Source organism: Schistocerca piceifrons, chromosome 8 (genome assembly GCF_021461385.2).
Source record: "Schistocerca piceifrons isolate TAMUIC-IGC-003096 chromosome 8, iqSchPice1.1, whole genome shotgun sequence".
Taxonomy (NCBI): Eukaryota; Metazoa; Arthropoda; class Insecta; order Orthoptera; family Acrididae; genus Schistocerca; species Schistocerca piceifrons.
In genome coordinates, this window is record NC_060145.1 from 183,428,167 (window position 1) to 183,449,010 (window position 20,844).

Genomic DNA, 20,844 nt, shown 5'->3' on the forward strand with positions numbered 1-20,844 from the left:
TAGCTTCAGATACAAGCAATTATATTAATAAAACCAGTACAATTTTAAACAACATCATTTTCAAGTGGCAACATATACCTGACTAGCAAATACAGGCTATATACCAGGGATCCATACATATTACAAAATGAATGTATTTATGTACGTTCCACATCTCCTTCTAATCCACTGGATTGATTTCAACCAAACTTGGTACAAAAATCACTTAATCACTGGAAAAAAATTCTGTGGGAGTAAGAACCGCCTACCTCTCAAAGGGGTGAGGGTGATAAAGAAGCATAGCTCACGTCATGCAAATAGCCAGATTATATTCATCCAGTACTTGAGAATGAGAGCACATAGTGACTTGCAACAAACTTTACATATAATTTCAAACCTTTATGAGACCTAAGTTGAAACAAGGCCCCAGGAGTAGACAACATAACATTAGAACTACTGATAGCCTTGAGAGAGCCAGCTCTGACAAAGCTCTACTATCTGGTGAGCAAGATGTATGAGACAGGCGAAATACCCTCAGACTTAAGGAAGAATACAATAATTCCAATTCCAAAGAAAGCAAGTGTTGACAGGTGTGAAAATTACTGAACTATCAGTTTAATAAGTCACGACTGCAAAATACTAACACAAATTCTTTACAGCTGAATGGAAAAATCTGGCAGAAGCCGACCTCAGGGAAGATCAGTTTGGATTCCATAGAAATGCTGGAAGACATGAGGCAACACTGACCCTATGACTTATCTTAGAAGATTAATTAAGGAAAAACAAACCTATGTTTCTAGCATTTGTAGACTTACAGAAAGCTTTTGACAATGTTGACTGGAACACTCTCTTACAAAATCTGAAGGTGGCAGGGGTAAAATACAGGAAGCACAAGTTTTTTTGTACAGAAACCAGATGGCAGTTGTAAGAGTCAAGTGGCATGAAAGGCAAGCAGTGGTTGAGACGGAAGTGAGACAGGGATGTTATTCAATGTGTATACTGAGCAAGTAGTAAAGGAAACAAAAGAAAAAATTGGAATAGGTATTAAAATCCATGGAGAAGAAATAATAACTTCAAGGTTTGCCCCCAACACTGTAATTCTGTCAGAGACAGCAAAGGACCTGGAAGAGCAGTTTAACGGAATGAACAGTGTCTTGAAATGAGGATATAAGATGCACATCAACAAAAAGAAAATAAGGATAATGGAATGTAGTCAGACTAAATCAGGTGGTGCTAACGGATTTGGATTAGGAAATGAAACAATTAAAGTTGTAGATGAGTTTTGCTATTTGGGAAGCAAAATAACTGATGATGCTCAAAGTAGAGAGGATATAAAATGTAGACTGTCAATGGCAAGAAAGAGTTTCTGAAGAAGAGATATTTGTTAACATCAAGTATAGATTTAAGTGTTAGAAAGTCGTTTCTGAAAGTATTTGTATGGAGTGTAGCCATGTATGGAAGTGAAACATGGATGATAAATAGTTTAGACAAGAAGAGAGTAGCAGATTTCGAAATGTGGTGCTACAGAAGAATGCTGAAGATTAGATGGGTAGATCACGTAACTAATGAGCAGGTACTGAATAGAATTGGGGAGAAGAGGATTTTGTGGCACAACTTGACTAGAAGAAGGGATTGGTTGGTAGGTCACGTTCTGAGGCATCAAGGGATCATCAGTTTAGTATTGGAGGGAAGTGTGGATGGTATCACAGAAGGAGACCAAGGCATTAAAACACTAAACAGATTCAGAAGGATGTAGGATGCAGTAGTTACTTAGAGATGAAGAAGCTTGCACAGGATAGAGTAGCATGGAGAGCTGCATCAAACCAGTCTCTGAACTGAAGACCGCGACAACAACATGAGACCTCTGCTCGCTAATAACCCCCACAAAATGATGAAAGGAAAAAAATTTATTGCTTACTACATTTTCACTGTTCGTGCAATAAAACTGCCACATCAAGCATGGCATTTTAATTTATTACTTTGCTACTACTAACCATTAACAACAGATTTTGCAGACCGTATTCCCATATACTGCTGAATGTAACTGCATAAATACAGGATGTTTATAAATGAATATCAGAGTTTTAATGCTTTATAATATTTATTACATTAAACTTACAGTTATAAATGATATCTCAAATGAAAGAGCAATTCAAACAGTTTTACGAAGAACATTATAAGTGTTCAATGTAAGCACCATTTATCACACGGCACACATCAAGTCTATAGCCGAGTTCTTCCCAAACGTTGGTAACTCTGTCTTCAGTGATTGTAGCAACAGTTGCTTCAATCCGGTTCTTAATTCAGGGAGGTATGCTGGTAGTGGAGGCACGTATGCACGATCCTTGATGAAGCCCCAAAGGAAAAAATGGCATGGCAGTAGGTCAGGTGAACATGGAGGCCATGCAAAGCAAGCCCTGTCATTGGGCCCTTTGCGGCCTATCCAGCGCATGGGCTATAGAATTGATGTGTGCCCTATGACAAATGGTGCTCACATTCAACATTTATAATGTTCTTGGTAAAACTGTTTGAGCTGCTCTTTCATTTGAGATATCATTTATAACTGTAAGTTTAATGTAATAAATATTATAATGCATTAAAACCCCGATATTCATTTATAAACACCCTGTATATTGTTGTATGATTCATAGTTCAGGAGATATGACATCATACACATTGAGATGCAAGGAAACAAAACTACTGATGCGGGGATGATAATATGGAAAGAAAGAGGGGAGAAGCAGATAGAGAGACACAGATAAGGAAGAAGGAGGTGGACAGACAGTAGGGGAGGAGGAGATTAATAGAGAAAGGAAAGAGGAGGATATGAACTGAGAGAGGGGGGAGTAGAAGACAGACAAAGAAAGGGGAAAGAATGAGATGGACCAATAGAAAACGAATAAATACATACCAGGGCAACACTACATACTCAGCTAGAAATTAATAAAAAAAATTAGGAGGTTGCATTACGCCATTTCTATAAAAGAATGTATTAAAATCACTAAGTTCCAAAGCTAGAGTAACAGTCAATAACTAATATTTAAAAGTAAGTAATATTAAAAAGTAATTTTTGAGTATTATTTATTTTCAGAAATAATATTCATATATTATGGTATTTACATTTAAATATTGGTACTTGACTGTAGTCTAGGCATACGGTAGATTTTGAAAGCATTACATTATTCAGTGTAAGGCAATCACCCTTACGATTTCTGTCATTCCACGCATACACATATACCCTATTAGTTATCCAAGTACCTTTGGCCACTTGGAAGCACTATCACCACTGCAGACCCAAATGTAAATTGACGTGACTGACCTCTAGGAAGGCCCTCTCAGTTGTGGAGCCAGCGACACTCAAGGCAGAGCAGACTAGGAACCCAGAGTCCTCCCGGCGAACGCCTTGGATACGCAACGACCCGTCAGCAGCAACGTGTAGACGGCCGTATGCGTTACCGGGGAACATGAGCTGCTGCGAACCCTCACGTGTCCAGAACACAGATGGCGGCGGGCTGCCGGATGCTGCGCACTCGAACAGGGCTACGCCATTCAGACCCACTTTCTGGTCTTGTGGTTGCGTCGTGATCCTCGGCGGAGCTACGGCAACCAAAATAAACACACGTGTTACACAGTGGCCTGTGATACTAGTGAGATTAAAGGTACACAATTCAGTCATTTGGCCATGGTAAAATTTTAGAACGAATGTCTTGTCCCATTTCCAGCAGTTTTTGCGATATGTACTGAAATGTTCTTATAATTGCTTCAAAACCAAAATTCACTGGAGGATGAGAGGAATTTGGGAAAGTCAGAAAGGAAGTACAGGTCACTTAAGGATCCAGATGAGATGGAACCTGCCAGCCGAATGGTTCTAGGGGCTTCAGTCCGGAACAGCACTGCTGCTATGGTCGCAGGTTCGAATCCTGCCTCAGGTGGGTATGTGTGATGTCCTTAGATTTAAGTAGTTCCAAGTCTAGGGGACTGATGACCTCAGATGTTAAGTCGCATAGTGCTTAGAGCCATTGGAACCATTTTTTGAGACGGACCCAGGTGGTATGAGGACGCAGGGAGACAATGATCAGATCACAACAAAATGGGAGAAGATCTAAACCAAGCAACACAGGACCAAAACAAGAAAAACATGAGGAAAAACGATCGCCAAACAGAGGGATGATCGCCAAACAAAAATAACAGGTCGCCAAATAAAGAAAGAAATATCTCCAAACAAGGGAAAAGAGTTCGCCAAATAAAAGTAAAAGGTTGCTACACATACATCGCTAAGCAGTGTTAAAAAAACCGCTAAGTACGAGAAAACAAACTTAGAAACAGATCACTGAAGACCTAAAGAAGACCGGCATTTGAGGAAAGAAGCCGAAGAGTTACTGGATACAGTAAACCATCCGACGAAATAATGTGCAGAAAATAGAGAGCAAAACAGAAACAAGACAGTCTGTAAATATAATACAGATAACACTGAAAAACAAATACGACAGCAAAAAAATGGAAGCAGCTCGCTAAATGCAGAAACAACAACAGTCGAACAAGAAATATTGGCCGATGTACATGGGAAAACGATAGCAAAGCAGGCTTTGAAGACCACTACTCAACAATGGGAGTCGACCGGCAAACAGTGAAAATGAATATTATAAAACAAAGAAAAGAAGCAACAGATGACCGCTGAACATTTTTTCTCCCCTTGTCCTCACAGTACGTGGATTCCCTTCACCTAGAGGTATGAGCGCCTGCCCTTCCTTTTTTACCTTTCCCCAATCTATGCTTCTCTCCTCCCTGACGGAGGGATCAGTCGTTCCGAAAGCCAGGGTAATATCGTGTGGTTTTATACTAATAAATCCCACCCCACTTCTTTAAAGAATCCAACTCCCATGTATAAAAAGTCGTATCTGCCGAACTATGTATCGCACAATGGTACAATTTTACACGTAAAATCAGTGGTATATGGGGATACGTCTGCAAAATGTGTTGCCAATGGAGTTAGTAGTAAATAAGTTATAAATTAAAGCGTTATTCCTGGTGCTGCAGTTTAACTGCTTGAACAGAGTGAAAATGTAGTAAGTGATAAACTTTTCCTTGCAACATTTTGTGTGTGACTGTGGGAGGGGGTGGAGGGTGGGGTGGTTAGAAAAAGTTTCCAAAACGTTTGAAATTGTATATAAAGTATGTTAGAAATCACCAAGTACTCTCATTCTCACATACCGGATGAATATAGTCTGTATAATTCTGGCGCCATGAGTTATGTTGCCTCTTAATGCGAGGTCTAGAATAGTTGTCATTGTCATCATTTTTGACTAGTTTGATCCATTACAAAGTTTATTAACCTCCTACGATGACTAGAGGAAGTGCTCACCTAATAAGAATTGGTTCTCATTGTTGTCTACAAGAAGCTGCTAACAATAATTCGCATAAAAACGCACCGCTGCCAATAATTGTTAAACAGAAGATCAGCCAAGAGCCAGGTTTTTCTTCCATTCAGATATTCGGACGGACGAAGGCTAAGTCTACGAATGCTGCAGACCTACACACATGCGTCATATGGCGAATACCGAGGTCCTATATATGATACACGATAATCACGTGCAAAATAATAACAGGTAATGGTTCACTACATATTATTTACCCAAGAGCACTTGCAACAGCATGAATGTGTGGACGCGGATCCAAAGCGCTGCTTGGCCAATATTCACTCGCGGATGCATATGTATCAATTGCGCAATAGTGTTTCCCTACTCAACATTATTTTAGTGTTTGCCCGAGCCCCCATGCAGATCAACATGCAACCACAGTGCCAAGGATTTGAGTGGAGGGGGACGAGGACGACGACCTCATGTTACTTTCGCAGTGAGTGGCAAAATAGTTTGGGGATTTCACGAAAATTGGCTCTGTGTACACCTGCTACTACACTTCATTCATCACGCAGAGTGTAAACAAACACAAACGCGATTACTAGTCAGCAGCTGTGGCATAAGTAGGGGAGAGTGGGGGAAATACACGCACCTAAGGAAAAATCGATGTGAACCATTCGTTACGTCATTAAAACCTACGAAAATAAGTATATACCATACAATGGACATTTCTCCACATATTCCAATCGTCTATAAATAATTATAAACAGTACCTTAATTTTGAACATTAAAATAAAAAAAGTGCATATGCGTGGTATTCCCCACCCCTGAGGGTAATGACACGCAAAGTACTGGGTAATAACACGAAAAACAAACAAACCATAAAAATGTACAATACTTGCTATTTTTATTTGTTTATTAGTTACTACAAATAGTAAACAGTATATTTAAGAACGAAATAATGCAATTCTAGAAACATCTCTTATAATTTTCGTTTTTCACATTTTTTTATGTGAAAAGAGTTCATTTTCTCATACCATACAGCAAAGATCGCACTTGTAACCTTTTGGAGTGTTCCAGCCACTACATTCTTCATGACTCCATCTGCTACAAGAAATACATCGGTACCATAGTTCTCCATCCTTCCCAAACTCTCTACAAACTAAACAGGTATCTTCTGAAATCGTCACGTTTTTAAGCTTTTCCCAAGACGTGGCCCCACCTATTTGTTTAACACCTTTAGGAGCCGAAATTCTCTCGGACTTCTGTATTTATGCTCGGGCTTCTGTTTCATCGACGTTGAACACTCGCCCCTCTTTAAATTTATCAAATACATGTTCTAAGTTTTTGAAATGTGCATTAACCTCTTCGTCATTAAATGCCTGTATTCTATTAATACTAGTTACTTCAGGTTTTCTCATGCTAATACTTGGGTTTCTTTTTAAAAAACAGAGCTAGCCAGTCCTTGACAGCTAACCTAGGGGACTTATCAAAATTGTTTGCAATGTTGCTAGCCTCTGCACACTCAAATGCAATCTTTCGCAGCTGGATGCATGTAATGCCATTTTAATAACATGATCCCTAATCTCATTTTCCCGTTCTGTCGAAAATGTTGGGTTTCTTCCAAGTTTTGGACCCTCGGTATTTTTAACGTTCATTCTCGTTCGCAGAGTAGCTTCATCAATCCCGAAAGCTCTTGATACTTCTCTTATTTTTCTTCCAGATTTGATGGCATCAAGAGCCTTACAAAGTTCTTGCGTCCATTTAGCTTTCTGGTTTTTTCTTTTATAATATCTACCCATCTGAGATTAAAAAAAACTCGTTAGTATTGAAAATATAACCTGCAAGGGGGAATACCACGCACTTCAACAGCTGTGTGGCATTACCCCACTGTAAGTTCATGACTAACCTAAGCATAACTCGGCACCTAATTAAAATAGCGAGACAAATCTACAATTAAATTAAAGGTTTCATCTAGGGTTAGTAGTTGATACGCAAGAATTACATTAAAGGAACTTATAGTAGCACTTACCTTGCAAAATACAGCTGACCAAAATTACATGAGACACGCCGAAAATAAACAATACTTCACTACTCCAACAATGCCACTGGAAAATGGCTGGCATAAGCCGCATAGTAGTTGTTACTACCGCCGGCAGTGTGTAGCACCAACTGGGAACAGCTTGCGCCATTCAAACTGCGTAAATCAGTCTGCGTGGGATTACCCACATGCGTGTAATTCCCCCACCTTCCCCTACTGTTTGTTGTTACGCTCCTGAAAGTAGGTCGTACTTGCTTGTATTAGATATCTTATTGCTGGGTTTCTGAAAATGAAGCTTTAAGGTAGTTTAATGTATTAACAGCTATCGACGTTTTTCTTAATCACATTCTGTTACGTAGTTTTTATTTAAAAAATCGTGTACAGTCTGTGTCTATAAACGCTAGTTGTGCTGTTAACACGTGGCCTACTGTGGAGATGGCTGACGCTACTTCATGCTCCGTAGTAAAAGACGTGCATTGAACACAGTTAAAAATGGCGAGAAACAGGTTTACTTAATGTTTTCCGCGAGTTTACAGAGAAAATCGATCTGTAAGTTTTCAGAAAAACTTATCTACATACAGTTAATGTGTTTATGTAAACAAGGTATCTGCGACTTAACTGACAGCCCTGGAGAATTTTAAACGGGTATTTTGGGCATTGCTGGTTCGAATCTCGTGGGCTTTTCTCCTTTCTCAAGTTTTTTTCATGCACTTCAACTACCTACCTCATTTAAATATAAAAATTTATCAAAGATATGCTAATTAACACGTTTTTAATCATCATTTTTATGAAACATGCACGTCTTCTTGTTTCTAACTATATATCACATGCAAAATTCCAGTTTCCATTGCAAATATAAATTCTTAGTTATCGATATTTTATAAAGCATTATTGGTAAAGAGTGTTAAAGTTAAGTAAACATTACAAAATAACTTTTTGGAGAAAAAAAGAAGACTCAAATAATCTTTTTTTGGATTTGTTTTAATACTACAGATGTGGTCTCATACGAGCCAGAGTGACAAGCTTCGTAGAAACACGGGAATCAATAATTTTCAGGGCATCGATCACCCCGTACAAATGCGGCATTTTTACATTTGCTACCGTACCAACGCAATCTAAACCCAGAAGAACAGATCTGGGTCCAAGTTAAGGGATTAGTCGCGATAAATAAACAAAATATTTAAGCCACCAGACGTACTACAACTAATGTAATATCATCAGTGTAGCAGATGACAGTTCCAGTACTGAATTGTATTCCCCGATTCGGATGTGCAAAGGCTTCATACATCACCGCAAGACTGACCACCTTCAAGTGACTTCAATATTTAACTATATGGCGAAATCTCTGCAATATACTTTTTCGTCGCACATACATCATGCAGAAAAATTACCCCGTGTTTAAGTTAAGATTTTTCATCACTACTGTTACCTAAGAACGGGAGCATGTTATGTTTCCCTAAGAAGCGTACTGCCGGAATTTTGCCGTATATTATCTAATTCTGTTCACAAGTTAATTGACATTGGAAGCTCAAGTGTTGCTCTGCCCGTAACTTTTTACATGTTAACTGCAGCAGTTCAAGTCACTGCAGGTTAGTTGGACCTGCTGGTTGGCCCGTGCTGTCCAAGTTAAATGCGCCGTTCAACCTGTTCCACATTATAGCTGAGTCGATATGTGCGTAACACACAGCATAAAATTACCCTTATTGTCGCACTTGACTGTACTCGAAACAGCTAGGCTTCCACTACACTTGGAACGAAATCCGACGAGATTCCGTCAAACGCGGAAGAACACGTAGTGAAATGTTTACATCAGGTTTAATCGTACGATGAACGCAGTATAGTTGAGCTCAGGGGTGTCCCACGGCCCGCGGGCTGCATCCGACCCAAAGCTGGTATCAAAGCAGTGAGTGTCCGCAGCTCGCGGTCGTGCGGTAGCGTTCTCGCTTCCCACGCCCGGGTTCCCGGGTTCGATTCCCGGCGGGGTCAGGGATTTTCTCTGCCTCGTGATGACTGGGTGTTGTGAGCTGTCCTTAGGTTAGTTAGGTTTAAGTAGTTCTAAGTTCTAGGGGACTGATGACCATAGATGTTAAGTCCCATAGTGCTCAGAGCCAAAGCGGTGAGTAAAAGTTAATAAATAAATTTTCATAAAATTCCGTTTATCAAACACTACGTAAAATTGAATATTTTCAATACGGAACTCGCGCCAGACGATGCTATTCTCTCATTGGTCCACCGCGTTTTTATGTGGTTATTTTTAGTATAGGTGTATTATGTACTGCCCAAAAATACCCGATTGGTTCCAGTGTGGCCCAAGTAAGCTAAACGGTTGGGTACGTCTGCTTTAGATGTTCTGGCAGTCTACAACGTGACACTGAACTGACACACTGTCAGTTTGGCGAAGAGAAATGCGTGTTCGGATTGCTAAAGTTTTCTTTCTTTTTTTTTAGGGAGGGACCAAGTTGTCCTCCCGTGTCCCTCGCTGGGTTTTGCTCTTTTTTGCTGACATCGACTGCCAATCATAACTTTCTTCGGGGAATCGCTTATAATAAGATATTTCGCAGCTAAGTACGTACGTATGAGACTTACAGAACTCGATTCTCACTTTTAGAACGAGCACAAAAAGATTCGCCCGCTATAATAAAGACGGGCGTGGTGTTTTGGCTCTCACAGGCTATAATTGACCTCGAGGGCCGCCATTCGTTTCCACCTGACAAGTGGGAAGCCTCGCCCGTAGTTAACGGATGAAAGAGAAATAGCGCCATTCACGCCTCTAGCAATTTAAAAGCACAATTGCTCATCCAGAAACAACTTTTCTTTTCGTAGCGTGCGAGAGTTGAAGAAATATGTCTACACACACAATAATGAACTTGCACTCTGCCAGTTTAATACCACAAGCTTCAGCAACTGTCGCTTGGTGGAAAAATTTGATCCATGGATCTTGGTCGTTTGCTCGCGTATGTGAATGAGTAGCATCATGACAGAAAAAAATGGGTTTTGTCTTCAACTATGCAAAGAAATACTTTGTAAAGGAGCAACATGTTCTTAAGCAGTGTGACAGAAACCTCATACTAACCTTCAGCAATTCCTGTTAATCACTGATCACGTATATGTTTTTTACAGCATTGAAATAACACAGCATTATTTGCAGTGAAGCAACACATTCCAAAAAAGTATTGTAACTTACACCACTGACTAGTTGAGGTTCACATTATTCCAGAGGACGCAACTGGATACAATGTGGTGTCACTGTCCCTGCTGTAAACTGCAAAGCAGTCTCGCTCGGTGCATGCCATTTCTCAGGTTCCCAGAGCTTGCAATAACTTTGAATGCACCGAGTAACTGCTGTGGTCTTTGCGAAAACAGATGCATTCCGTTTTTGCATTGAACGTGAGCAGTGATACGTGCACGGAAAACCGATGTACAACAGCTGTTAACTCTCCACAAAACGTATTAATTCTACTGGTGTTCCGAAACGTACGCCAAATGCAGCCTTTCAGGCAATAAAATCACCTGCACTTTTTGGTATTACTCGTTACACGTTCTCGGAAAATTTTACTATAGTGAATATAAACGTTGTTGAAATAAGTTTGTGGTCGTAAGTTCTCTGGCAGCCATAATGTAGTTAGTCATTGTCCCTGCAGTTGTGAATGATACGTCTTATTTACATCTACACATACACTATTTGACTGTTAGTACTGCCAGTCGTCTTGTTATCAAACCCAAATTGGGCAATATGAGCACTGGATATACTCGTAGCCTACATGTGATACGTAGCTCATGTTATATATTATGTAACCATGACGACCTTCTACTTTAGTATGTACTCGTACACAACAACAAGAGCGACTCAGCTCAACAGATTATGAAGATGTGTAATGCCTGGTGGTTGATAAACAGCATCTCCGAGGTAGCGATGAAGTGGGTATTTTCCCGTACGACCATTTCACGAGTGTACCGTGAACATCAGGAATCCGGTAAACGCATCAAATGTCCAGCATCGCTGCGGCCGGAAACAAATCCTGCAAGAACGGGACCAACGACGACTGAAGAGAATCGTTCAACGTGACAGAAGCGCAGCATTTCCTCATATTGCTGCAGATTTGAATGCTGGACCATCAGCAAGTGTTAGCGAGCGAACCACTCAACGAAACATCACCGATATAGGCATTTGGAGCCGAAGGCCTACTCGTGTACCCTTGATGACTGCACGACACAGAGCTTTACGCCTTGCCTGGGCCCGTCAACACCGACATTGGACTGTTGATGACTAGAAACATGTTGCCTGGTCAGAAGAGTCACCTTTCAAATTGTATGGAGCGGACGGACGTGTACGGGTATGGATCCATGGATCCTGCATGTCAGCGGCGGGGTTGTTCAAGCTGGTGAAGGCTCTGTGATAGTGTGGGGCGTGTGCAGTTGGAGTGATATGGGACCCCTGATACGTCTAGATACGACTCTGACAGGTGACACTTACGTAAGCATCCTGCCTGATCACTTTCATCCATTCACGTCCATTGTGCATTACGACGGACTTGGGCAATTCCAGCAGGACAGTGCGACACCCCACACTTCCAGAATTGCTACAGAGTGGCTCCAGGAACACTTTTCTGAGTTTAAACACTTCCGCTAGCCACCAAACTCCCTAAATATGAACATTATTGAACATATCTGGGATGCCTTTCAACGTGCTGTTCAGAAGAGATCTCAACCCCTTCGTACAGCCGTGCAGGATCCATGATGTCAATTCCCACCATCACTACTTCAGACGTAAGTCGAGTCCAAATGGTTCAAATGGCTTTGAGCACTGTGGGACTTAACTTCTGAGGTCATCAGTCCCCTAGAGCTTAGAACTAATTAAACCTAACTAACATAAGGACAGCACACAATTGTAGCGCCTAAACCGCTCGGCCACCCCGGCCGGCAGTCGAGACCATGCCACGTCGTGCTCCGGTATTTCTGCGTGCTTGCGAAGGCCCTACACGTTATTAGGTGTACCACTTACTTTGGCTCTTCAGTGTGTTTCCCGATCGCGCCTGTTTGCCCGTTCCTGTGGCTACTATGTACGCCAGGGAAAGAGGCTGTCACCGGCATAGAGGTAGTGCACCGGTCTTTCCCTAATCCGCCTAAATGGGTAGTGACCTGGGCATGCGAGGTCGGTTCAGGGTCGAGCGATTTCCCCGTGGTGGCCAGTGTTTTTGAAACCCAATTGTAGACAGACTTCTGAAAGTCCTGGCGCAAAGTGGCACTATGCTGAAGCGGGAACGGGAAATGGCGAATGAAAACGCCTACATGTGTTAGGTTTAAAGTCTCCATCTCGTACAAAAATAATGTAATACTGTGAAATTGATGTGCGATTTAGATTTCGATTTTATCTCTAATAGTGTCAAAAATCAGTGCTTAAATTTAATTAGGGCCGGAGTTACGATGTTTCTTGAAACAAGTGAAATTTTCGCGTCTGGGAAAGTTTCCTACTTGAGGTCTGACAGGCACAATGCTTTGCGCAGCACAACGGGAGACGACAAGACTAGACTTCCGTTGGTGTGTTGCTGGCGGAAGCAGTCTAGCAGGCTCGCTGCGAAATGCTAAACCAGTTTAAGTCGGTCTATAAACTGACAAATGGACCAAGGAAGTTCTCGCTGGACTCCATAAGATAAGGAAAGAGCGAGAAGCGAACCTAATAGAAAGTTGACAGATGCCATTCAAACATTCAGGAATAACATGGATGTGTATGGCTGAAAACCGTAATAGACGTATAATGTTGGACGATATCAAAGAGTTGATGAAGGCGACTCTCCGTCACTGACTCACTGCACGCTGGCTTCTATACCTACATCTGCACTCTTCAAACTACTGAAAAGCACATGGCAGAGGGTACGTCCCACTGTATTACTTTGGGATTTTCCCCGTTCCAGTCACATATGGAGGAGCGATACTTAGGGGACTGTAGTATATTCCTAGAGTCATCATCTAAAACCACTTCATGAAAATGTTCAAATGTGGGTGAAATCCTATGGGACTTAACTGCTAAGGTTATCAGTCCCTAAGCTTACTCTCTACTTAACCTAAATTATCCTAAGGACAAACACACACACCCATGCCCGAGGGAGGACTCGAACCTCCGCTGGGACCAGCCGCACAGTCCATGACTGCATCGCCCTAGACTGCTCTGCTAATCCCGCGCAGCCACTTCATGAAACTTTGTATGTAGGCTTTCTAGGGTTAGTTAGTGTCTATCTTCAAGAGTCTGCCAATTCAATTTCTTTAGCGTCTCTGTGACACTCTCCCACAAATCAGACAAACCTGTGATCATTCGAGCGGCCCTTCTATGTATACGTTTCGTATTCCCTGTTAGCGCTATCTGGTACAGGTCCCAGACACTTAAGCAATATTGTAGGATGGGTCGTACGAGTGATAGTCCAAAGCATTACATCCAGGTATTTGTATGAGCTGACCGTTTGCAACCATGACTCACTTATACTATAGTAGTAGGATACTGCGTTTTTCATTTTATGAAGTGCACAGTTTTATGCTTCTGAACGTTTAAAGCCAGTTGGCAGTCTTACCAAGACCTGACGGAGTATTTATACTCTTTGTTGCAGACAGTACTTCATAGGGCCGGCCGGAGTGGCCGAGCGGTTCTAGGCGCTACAGTGTGGAGCAGCGCGACCGCTACGGGCCCAGGTTCGAATCCTGCCTCGGGCATGGGTGTGTGTGTGATGTCCTTAGGTTAGTTAGGTTTAAGTAGTTCTAAGTTCTAGGGGACTGATGACCTCAGAAGTTAAGTCCCATAGTGCTCAGAGCCAGTACTTCATAGGGATAACTGTTTCGCCTGTAAAAAGTCTGAGGGTACTATTAATACTGTCCGCAAGATCATCAGTATACAACATGACCTGCAATGGTCCCATACACCTTATGGTACACACCCAATGTTTCCTCTGCGTCTGTCGATGAGCGTTCAAGATAACGTGCAACTTCCTCCCTACCAAGAAAACCTCAATTCAGTTACAAATTTTGCTTGATATGCCATAAGATCTTACTTTTGATAGCAACTGTAGTTGTAGTTTGGATCAAAAGGTGTTTGAAAATCAAGAGAGACTGCATCTACCTGACTGCCTAGACCCAAAGCCGTCAGTATGTCATGTGAGAAAAGTGCGGTGTGGGTATCACATGATCTGTGTTCTCGGAATCCATGCAGATTGGCACGGAGAAGGCCATTCTGCTCGAGATACTTTTGGAGAAGCTGTGGATCAGTGACGTGTGGTACAGCGGAGTGATGAGGGAGGACTTACAGTGGACGGTGAGGGTGGCGCGCGCCGAGATGCTGCCGACGACGTTCTCGGCGTCGCAGATGTAGACGCCCTCGTCGGCCGGCACCACGTTCTCGATGCGCAGCGACTTGTCGTCGAGGATCTGGGCGCGCCCGATGGGCATCTTGCCGTCGTCGCGCCGCCACAGGATGTTGGGCGCCGGGTCGCCGCCGACGCGGCACTGGAAGTGCACCGACTGGTCCTCCAGCACCGTAGCGTCCGCAGGCTCCTTGCTGAAGAACGGCTTCACTGTCGGCACCAACAGAACACGGCATTACGAAAGGGCAACGGCGCTCCGGAGAGTCGCGTCTCAAGGCGCGTCTACACCGCCCGGTTTCTGTGATGGGTTAATGAACATGTGCATTTACAGATTATGTTGTTTTACCACGTTTGTATACGTGTGCTCGCACTGTGTAGCAGCGAGACGAATGTATTTAACAGGACTTACAACGACACACAAAACATCCGTCCTATCCTCTGTTATGCCAGCGTTGCCTGGATCTCCGCCCCCACCCGCATTTACAAGGCCCTCCAAATCCTTGAACGCCATGCGCTCCGCCTTGCCTTCCGTATCCGCCTTCCTTCCCCCACACGGCTCCTGTATGAACTGATCCGCTTCCCCCACCTCCTCCTGTTCTTCCAACATCTCCGCATCCTTTACATTGTCCGCCGGCTTGATCCCCCCCCCCCACCCTCTGGTTTCCTCCTTCCTCTCCACCCCCCGCCCATTGCCGCGCCTCTATCGCTGTATCCCTCCCTCTCTCCATCTCCACACCCTCCATCTCCTTCATCAGGGCAATTTCCAACGCCTCCCCCTCCCGGATGACGAACTTCGCCGTGACATCTACCCTTCCTTCCAACTATAACCTGGCCTTGTTCCCCCCCCCCCCCCTCCCGAAGGCCCCCTTTTTCCTCTTCCCTCCTTCTCCCAGAGCGGATTTTCCTCCTTCCCCCCCTTCCTTGAGACCCTGCACCCCACACTTGCCTCTTTCCTTCCCACATCCCTCCCTACCTGGCCCTCTTCAGCGCGCCCCCCGCTCATCTCCCCCATCTCTTCGCCCCCCTCCCTTCTTCCGGTCTCCCTCATCTTCTTGCGCCTGGCAGATCCTCTGTTTTGATCATCATCAGTGTGCCACATCAGTGTTGTGTTTAGTGCTGTTTCTCCTGTGTGTCAAGAGGTGTGATTTTAATTGTGTACTGCCTTGAGGTTTGCCGTCAGTGTTTGTTATGTGCTACGCCATCTGTCGATACCTTTTATGCTCCAGTCATACTGTGCCTTGTGTTCTTTTAATTGTCGCAGTGAGTGGCTTTTTGTGTGTGCTACTTTTAAACAGTTTTTTATCTCCATTTTACAGTCACCCCGTTTTTTGTCTATTGCCTTCCATGATGTTCCCCCTTTTTTTATATCTATGTTCACCATATTCTCTCCTTTGTTATTTTTAAATGTCTTCTATTGTTTGTTCTATGTCTTTCGGCTGAAGAGCAGCGCATATGCTGCTGCCAGCCCGCCCCGATGGGGAATTGAAATACAATAAAGAAGAAAAAAAAAAAAAAGACACACAAATGTGTCAGCTTACATTACGTTGACATAGCTTAAAGCCACAATATCAGCACTTGATAATGGCCTAAGACCGAAACTGCAATAGTGTAATAAAAACTTATAACAGTCACTGGCATAAAAATTATGCCTTTCAAAAAACTTCAGACATTAGTCGAGCCCATGCCACGTCGTGTTGCGGCACTGAGTCACCGTAAGGTTTATGAAGCTTCTCTTTAATCTCCTGAGGCATTTTGCCTTTCATAAAGTAGTGTTTGATCACCACACGAAATTTTTTTGTCCACTTTTTGACAATCACTCGACTTCCTTGATTAACACGAATGCCAAACACAAAGAAATAGACAAATATGGCTGAAACTTGGGGTGCGTTCTTTCCAAAGATTCTACTAACTAAACACGGCCTCGATACGCGCCAGTGGTGTCATCTCTCTGACTTTGCATGCCGCTCGTATCCATGTCACAAGGCCAGAATCGTGCTGTTGGGGCTTGATGAACATGATTTTGAACTAACGTTGACGTCTTAGCCACCAAATTCGCCTGGTATGAACTCGATGGTTCGCTATCGTCTGCCAGCTTCTCGCCGGTTAACTACCCCCTTGATCGGGAATTGCGTTACCTGTGCGTAGACAGCTGATACTACATCCGGCCGGATACATCCCAAGGACTTGTCGAATCCATGCTACGCGCAGTTGCTTCTGTATTGTATTCCAGAAATTAACCAACACGGTTTTAAGCAGGTCATAATGATGTTGTACTTGGTAGGCGACGGAGCGGAACTGTACTGACAAGCTTCCAGAGGACGAAGTGAGACAACTTCACAAAGGGTGAAACGTGTCGTTTGCCACGGTTCCTGTTTTTCCCTTGGTTTACTCCTGTTTGGAGATTCCGGGTTTTCCTAGGGGGCGTTGTGGAGCCTCCGCGAGCGCGCTGCTAGCGTGCCCGCTGAGAGGAGGTGCTGTGTGCCGTGCCGAGGGCAGACGAGGCAGTTGAGACGAGTGTTTGGCCCTGGACGACCGTTCTGCAGCGGGACGCTAGGTCCCTTTATGCTAAGTCTGGATGGGCCCAAAAACCCGGGGCGTGAGGACACAAGAGGACGTAAATCTGTGGACAACTTTTGGTTTCTGTTCATGGGCTGGGGAAGCTATGAAGTCCGTCTGCGGCCGCCAATAACCTCGAGAAGGTGGTGTCGTCACTGAAAGTAAGATTTTTCATCTAGTTAGTGCAACGGTCGTCGTCTGGCGGGGCCAATCTTCCGGTGTTGCGGGAGCTATTAATAACTGCGCGGCAACGTTTCTCTGCTTTCAGTTTGTGATCGGAAATTGCCTTGCGTGTGTGTTAATGCCCCCTTGCATGATCGTGCATTTGAACGCCATGCTGACTTAAGGGTCGCGTCGCAAACAAACAAAAAAAAAAAAAAAAAAAAAAAAAAAAAAAAAAAAAAAAAAAAAAAAAGAAGAAAAATTTTTTTTTTTTTTTGCTGTGGACCTTCTGCAAGCCGTTGTTTTCCCATGGACGGCGTAGGTCACTGTTTGGATAAGCACGTTGTAAAATGTTAAATAACCTTGTACCGTCTGATGGAGAGACAGAGCTGAGTGTAGCCAATTTTATGGATGTCTGAAATGCGAGATTATGTTAATGTTCGTCAACATCTGTTGTGTTTTAGTACGTAGGCATATTTAACTTGAGTCGTTGTTATTGTGTATATATTCTTGTGTTAAGGAGTTTAGTCCCTGTGGCATTTAATTGCTCTATTTAATTTTATTTAAGGTAGTGCTTGAGTTTCTATTTGGTAATCCGCCTAACCACGACTGCTGTCGGTTGCTTGGTCTGTCTGAAATGTTGGGCCTATTTGGTAGAGACCGTTGTTGACTTGCTCTCCTCAGCTCCGAAGTCCCGTATTCATACTACGGCGGTAGTTCTGCCAGAATCTCATTCGCGGAAGTTATCAGTTCCTGTGAGCACAAATAAAGCTACCTTTGCCTCTGTACTTTTCGTCCGCTGGCCAGCAAGCTTTGGTTAATGATTAAAAATCGCCAACTGGTCTTCGTCCAACCTAGTGGCTCGTGTTAGACGAGTTCCCTTTCCAGTTCGGGTAAATGTTTCCTTCTCCTGGTGGAGCCATCCTCTTTTCCCGAGCCACACTGGGGTAAGAGTTATCAGAGTGTCTATTGCCGCTCAGTGTTCCAGGAGAATGAAATAAGAGGTTAATTACCAACTCCACCGCTGTGCCCAAGGACGGCGAATTAGAGTAGTTCTGGATAACCTAAGTATTGTACACTATTGAGATAGTTCTAGGTTTGGAGAAATTGCTGTTTGGTAAAATTTAGCCATCTGTGTCGGTAGTCCGGCGTATTCCACGATCCAACATTGTTACAGAACTGAAAGATTTGGTTTTGATAAATTTGTTGATTATTTGCTATTGATGTTAATTATTTAAAAGAATCTTCTTTAATTTGTGGTTATAATTAATGAGTGATCGTCCTTAATGGTGTAACATGTAATGTACGTTTGATTGTCCCCTATGTCACCTACTGTCTTCATTCAGAGACTGAAAAGGTGACCCTTGCTCTAGTTCTATTGGACTTTATCAACCGTCGATCTTTATCGTTTATGGTCCTATAAATATGTTTGTTAAATAGGAATAATTTTAGATTCCTATTGTGTATTAAGCAATTCTTAAGTTATATAGCAAATATTACAAGTGCAAATATTCCCTCACTGTTACACTTACTTGTTCTGTGGTTTGCACTGAAGGGTGTGACAATGAATGCAAAATCTAAAGTGAAGCGTTGGGGCGAATTAATCGTTTCCCTTATCATTACTTTTAAAGATAACTGATTGTTTGTCGCTTGTTATTGAAATTGGTTGGCAGAATAGTTTATTGATTGACCCCGCAGAAAGAGTATATCAAAGGGAATTAAAGGAAGGAAGGAACCGCGGATGCGGCGCAGCTATAGCAGCAGTGAGCAGCCTGTGGCAGGGTACTTACCGTGGACGGTAAGCGTGGCCGGCGCGCTCTCCCGTACGCCCACCATGTTCTGGGCGACACAGCGGTACTGGCCCTCGTCCGCCTGCCGTACGTCCGTGATCATCAGGTTACCGCCGTCCACCACGCGCAGCCTGCAACACCGCCAACGCCGCTGCCTCACGGCTGTCTACACGTACTTAAGCTAACGATACACAGGTGGTTCACAAACAAACTACAAGGGCCATTCAATAAGTAATGCAACACATTTTTTTCTGAAAGCAGTTTTTTTTTTCAGGATTCCAATACACGATGTTATTCCCCAATCTTTTGGCTACAAATCTCATTTTATCAAAATAGTCTCCGTTGAATGTGACGGCCTTACCCCACATTACTGGGAGGGACTGTATGTCCGCTTGGTACCACAGTATTGGTCGACGTCGGAGCCAACGTCTTCATAACCTCCCCACCACCCACGTGCAGATTCCTGCGGAATGCATCTCTTATTGGGCCACACAGATGGAAATCGGAAGATGTGAGTTCCGTGCTGTAGGTTGGATGGGAAAGTACGATCCAGCAGGCACAAAACTTTGAGTACCCCAATTGGTGGATGAGTGTGTCAACATTACCAACAGAGACGTCAGGTTGAGCTGCTAGGTGTTCGTCTGTGATCTGTCGATCACCTTGAATTAGAATATGCGCACGTTGCAACGTTGCAGTAGTCACAGCTGTGTGCGACCTGCCAGCACGTGGAAGATCGGAGAGGCTTGCGCGACCTTGTTTCGATTATGGACAGACGCCTTGCCCAACGACTCACCGTGCTTTTGTTTACTGTCATGCCTTCGTAAATTAGACATTCTGCAAGCGCCTATGAATATCCCCCATGCTCTGTCTGGTTTTCCGCCAAAAGAAACTTAGGGACGCTCCCTGCTTGGAACGCTCATCAATTATAGAAGCCATTTTGAACGCTATCTATGGCGGCGCCTCGTCTTAGTACTTCATCAAACTATAGGGACTGGAGTGGGAGTACTCCACAGTGTCTCACAACAAATTTCGATTTTTTTCAGCCGTAACTGTTCGAGGAAAAATGTGTTGTATTACTTATTGAACGCCCTTTGTAATTTATACATGTTTGATAAGTCTCCATGCTTGATGCTGGTTTGATGCTGTGTTCCATTTTTTTTCCTATCTAGTGCTTTCACTTTCATGTCTACGGGACTGCTACACTGAAACGGATGAAATATGGCTCAGAAAGTCTTATTTACTAGTCAAATGACCGTAGTTTTTCGGCTCTTAGCCACGTAAATTTCCAGAGTTGAAACCAATAACCTGCTTTTTTCTGTTCAGGAACCACGAGTTTCAAAAAATGGCTATTCAAAATCTTGGAACGACAATAAAAAATTTTATGCCACACGTTTCAGCAGCTTTGGAAAACATCAGCCATAACCTAAGGACATCAGGTCAATTCAGCTAGTCACTATACAAGGTATGCACCTTGTATTCGATTCCTGGAAGTTGGAAGTGCTGAGTCTTCACAATTCTAACTACCAGTAATCAAAAGGTAATGAATAGTACACCATTCCTTGCAGACACATGGGACTATTCACGCTGAGACACCATCAAAACCGCGCAGCTTC

The 20,844-nt window shown here is 43.2% G+C and overlaps 1 protein-coding gene across 1 annotated transcript in view; it reads right to left on the reverse strand.

Moving 5' to 3' along the window:
* Nucleotides 1–20,844, reverse strand: part of LOC124712171 (protein sax-3-like) — an 89,837-nt gene that overhangs the window by 59,192 nt on the left and 9,801 nt on the right. The window contains exons 3-5 of the mRNA XM_047242466.1: nt 19,232–19,362; nt 14,667–14,933; nt 3,299–3,576 (exon numbers count right to left, since the gene is read on the reverse strand). Coding sequence (XP_047098422.1) covers nt 3,299–3,576; nt 14,667–14,933; nt 19,232–19,362 — 676 coding nt within the window. The remainder of the gene's footprint in view (nt 1–3,298; nt 3,577–14,666; nt 14,934–19,231; nt 19,363–20,844) is intronic.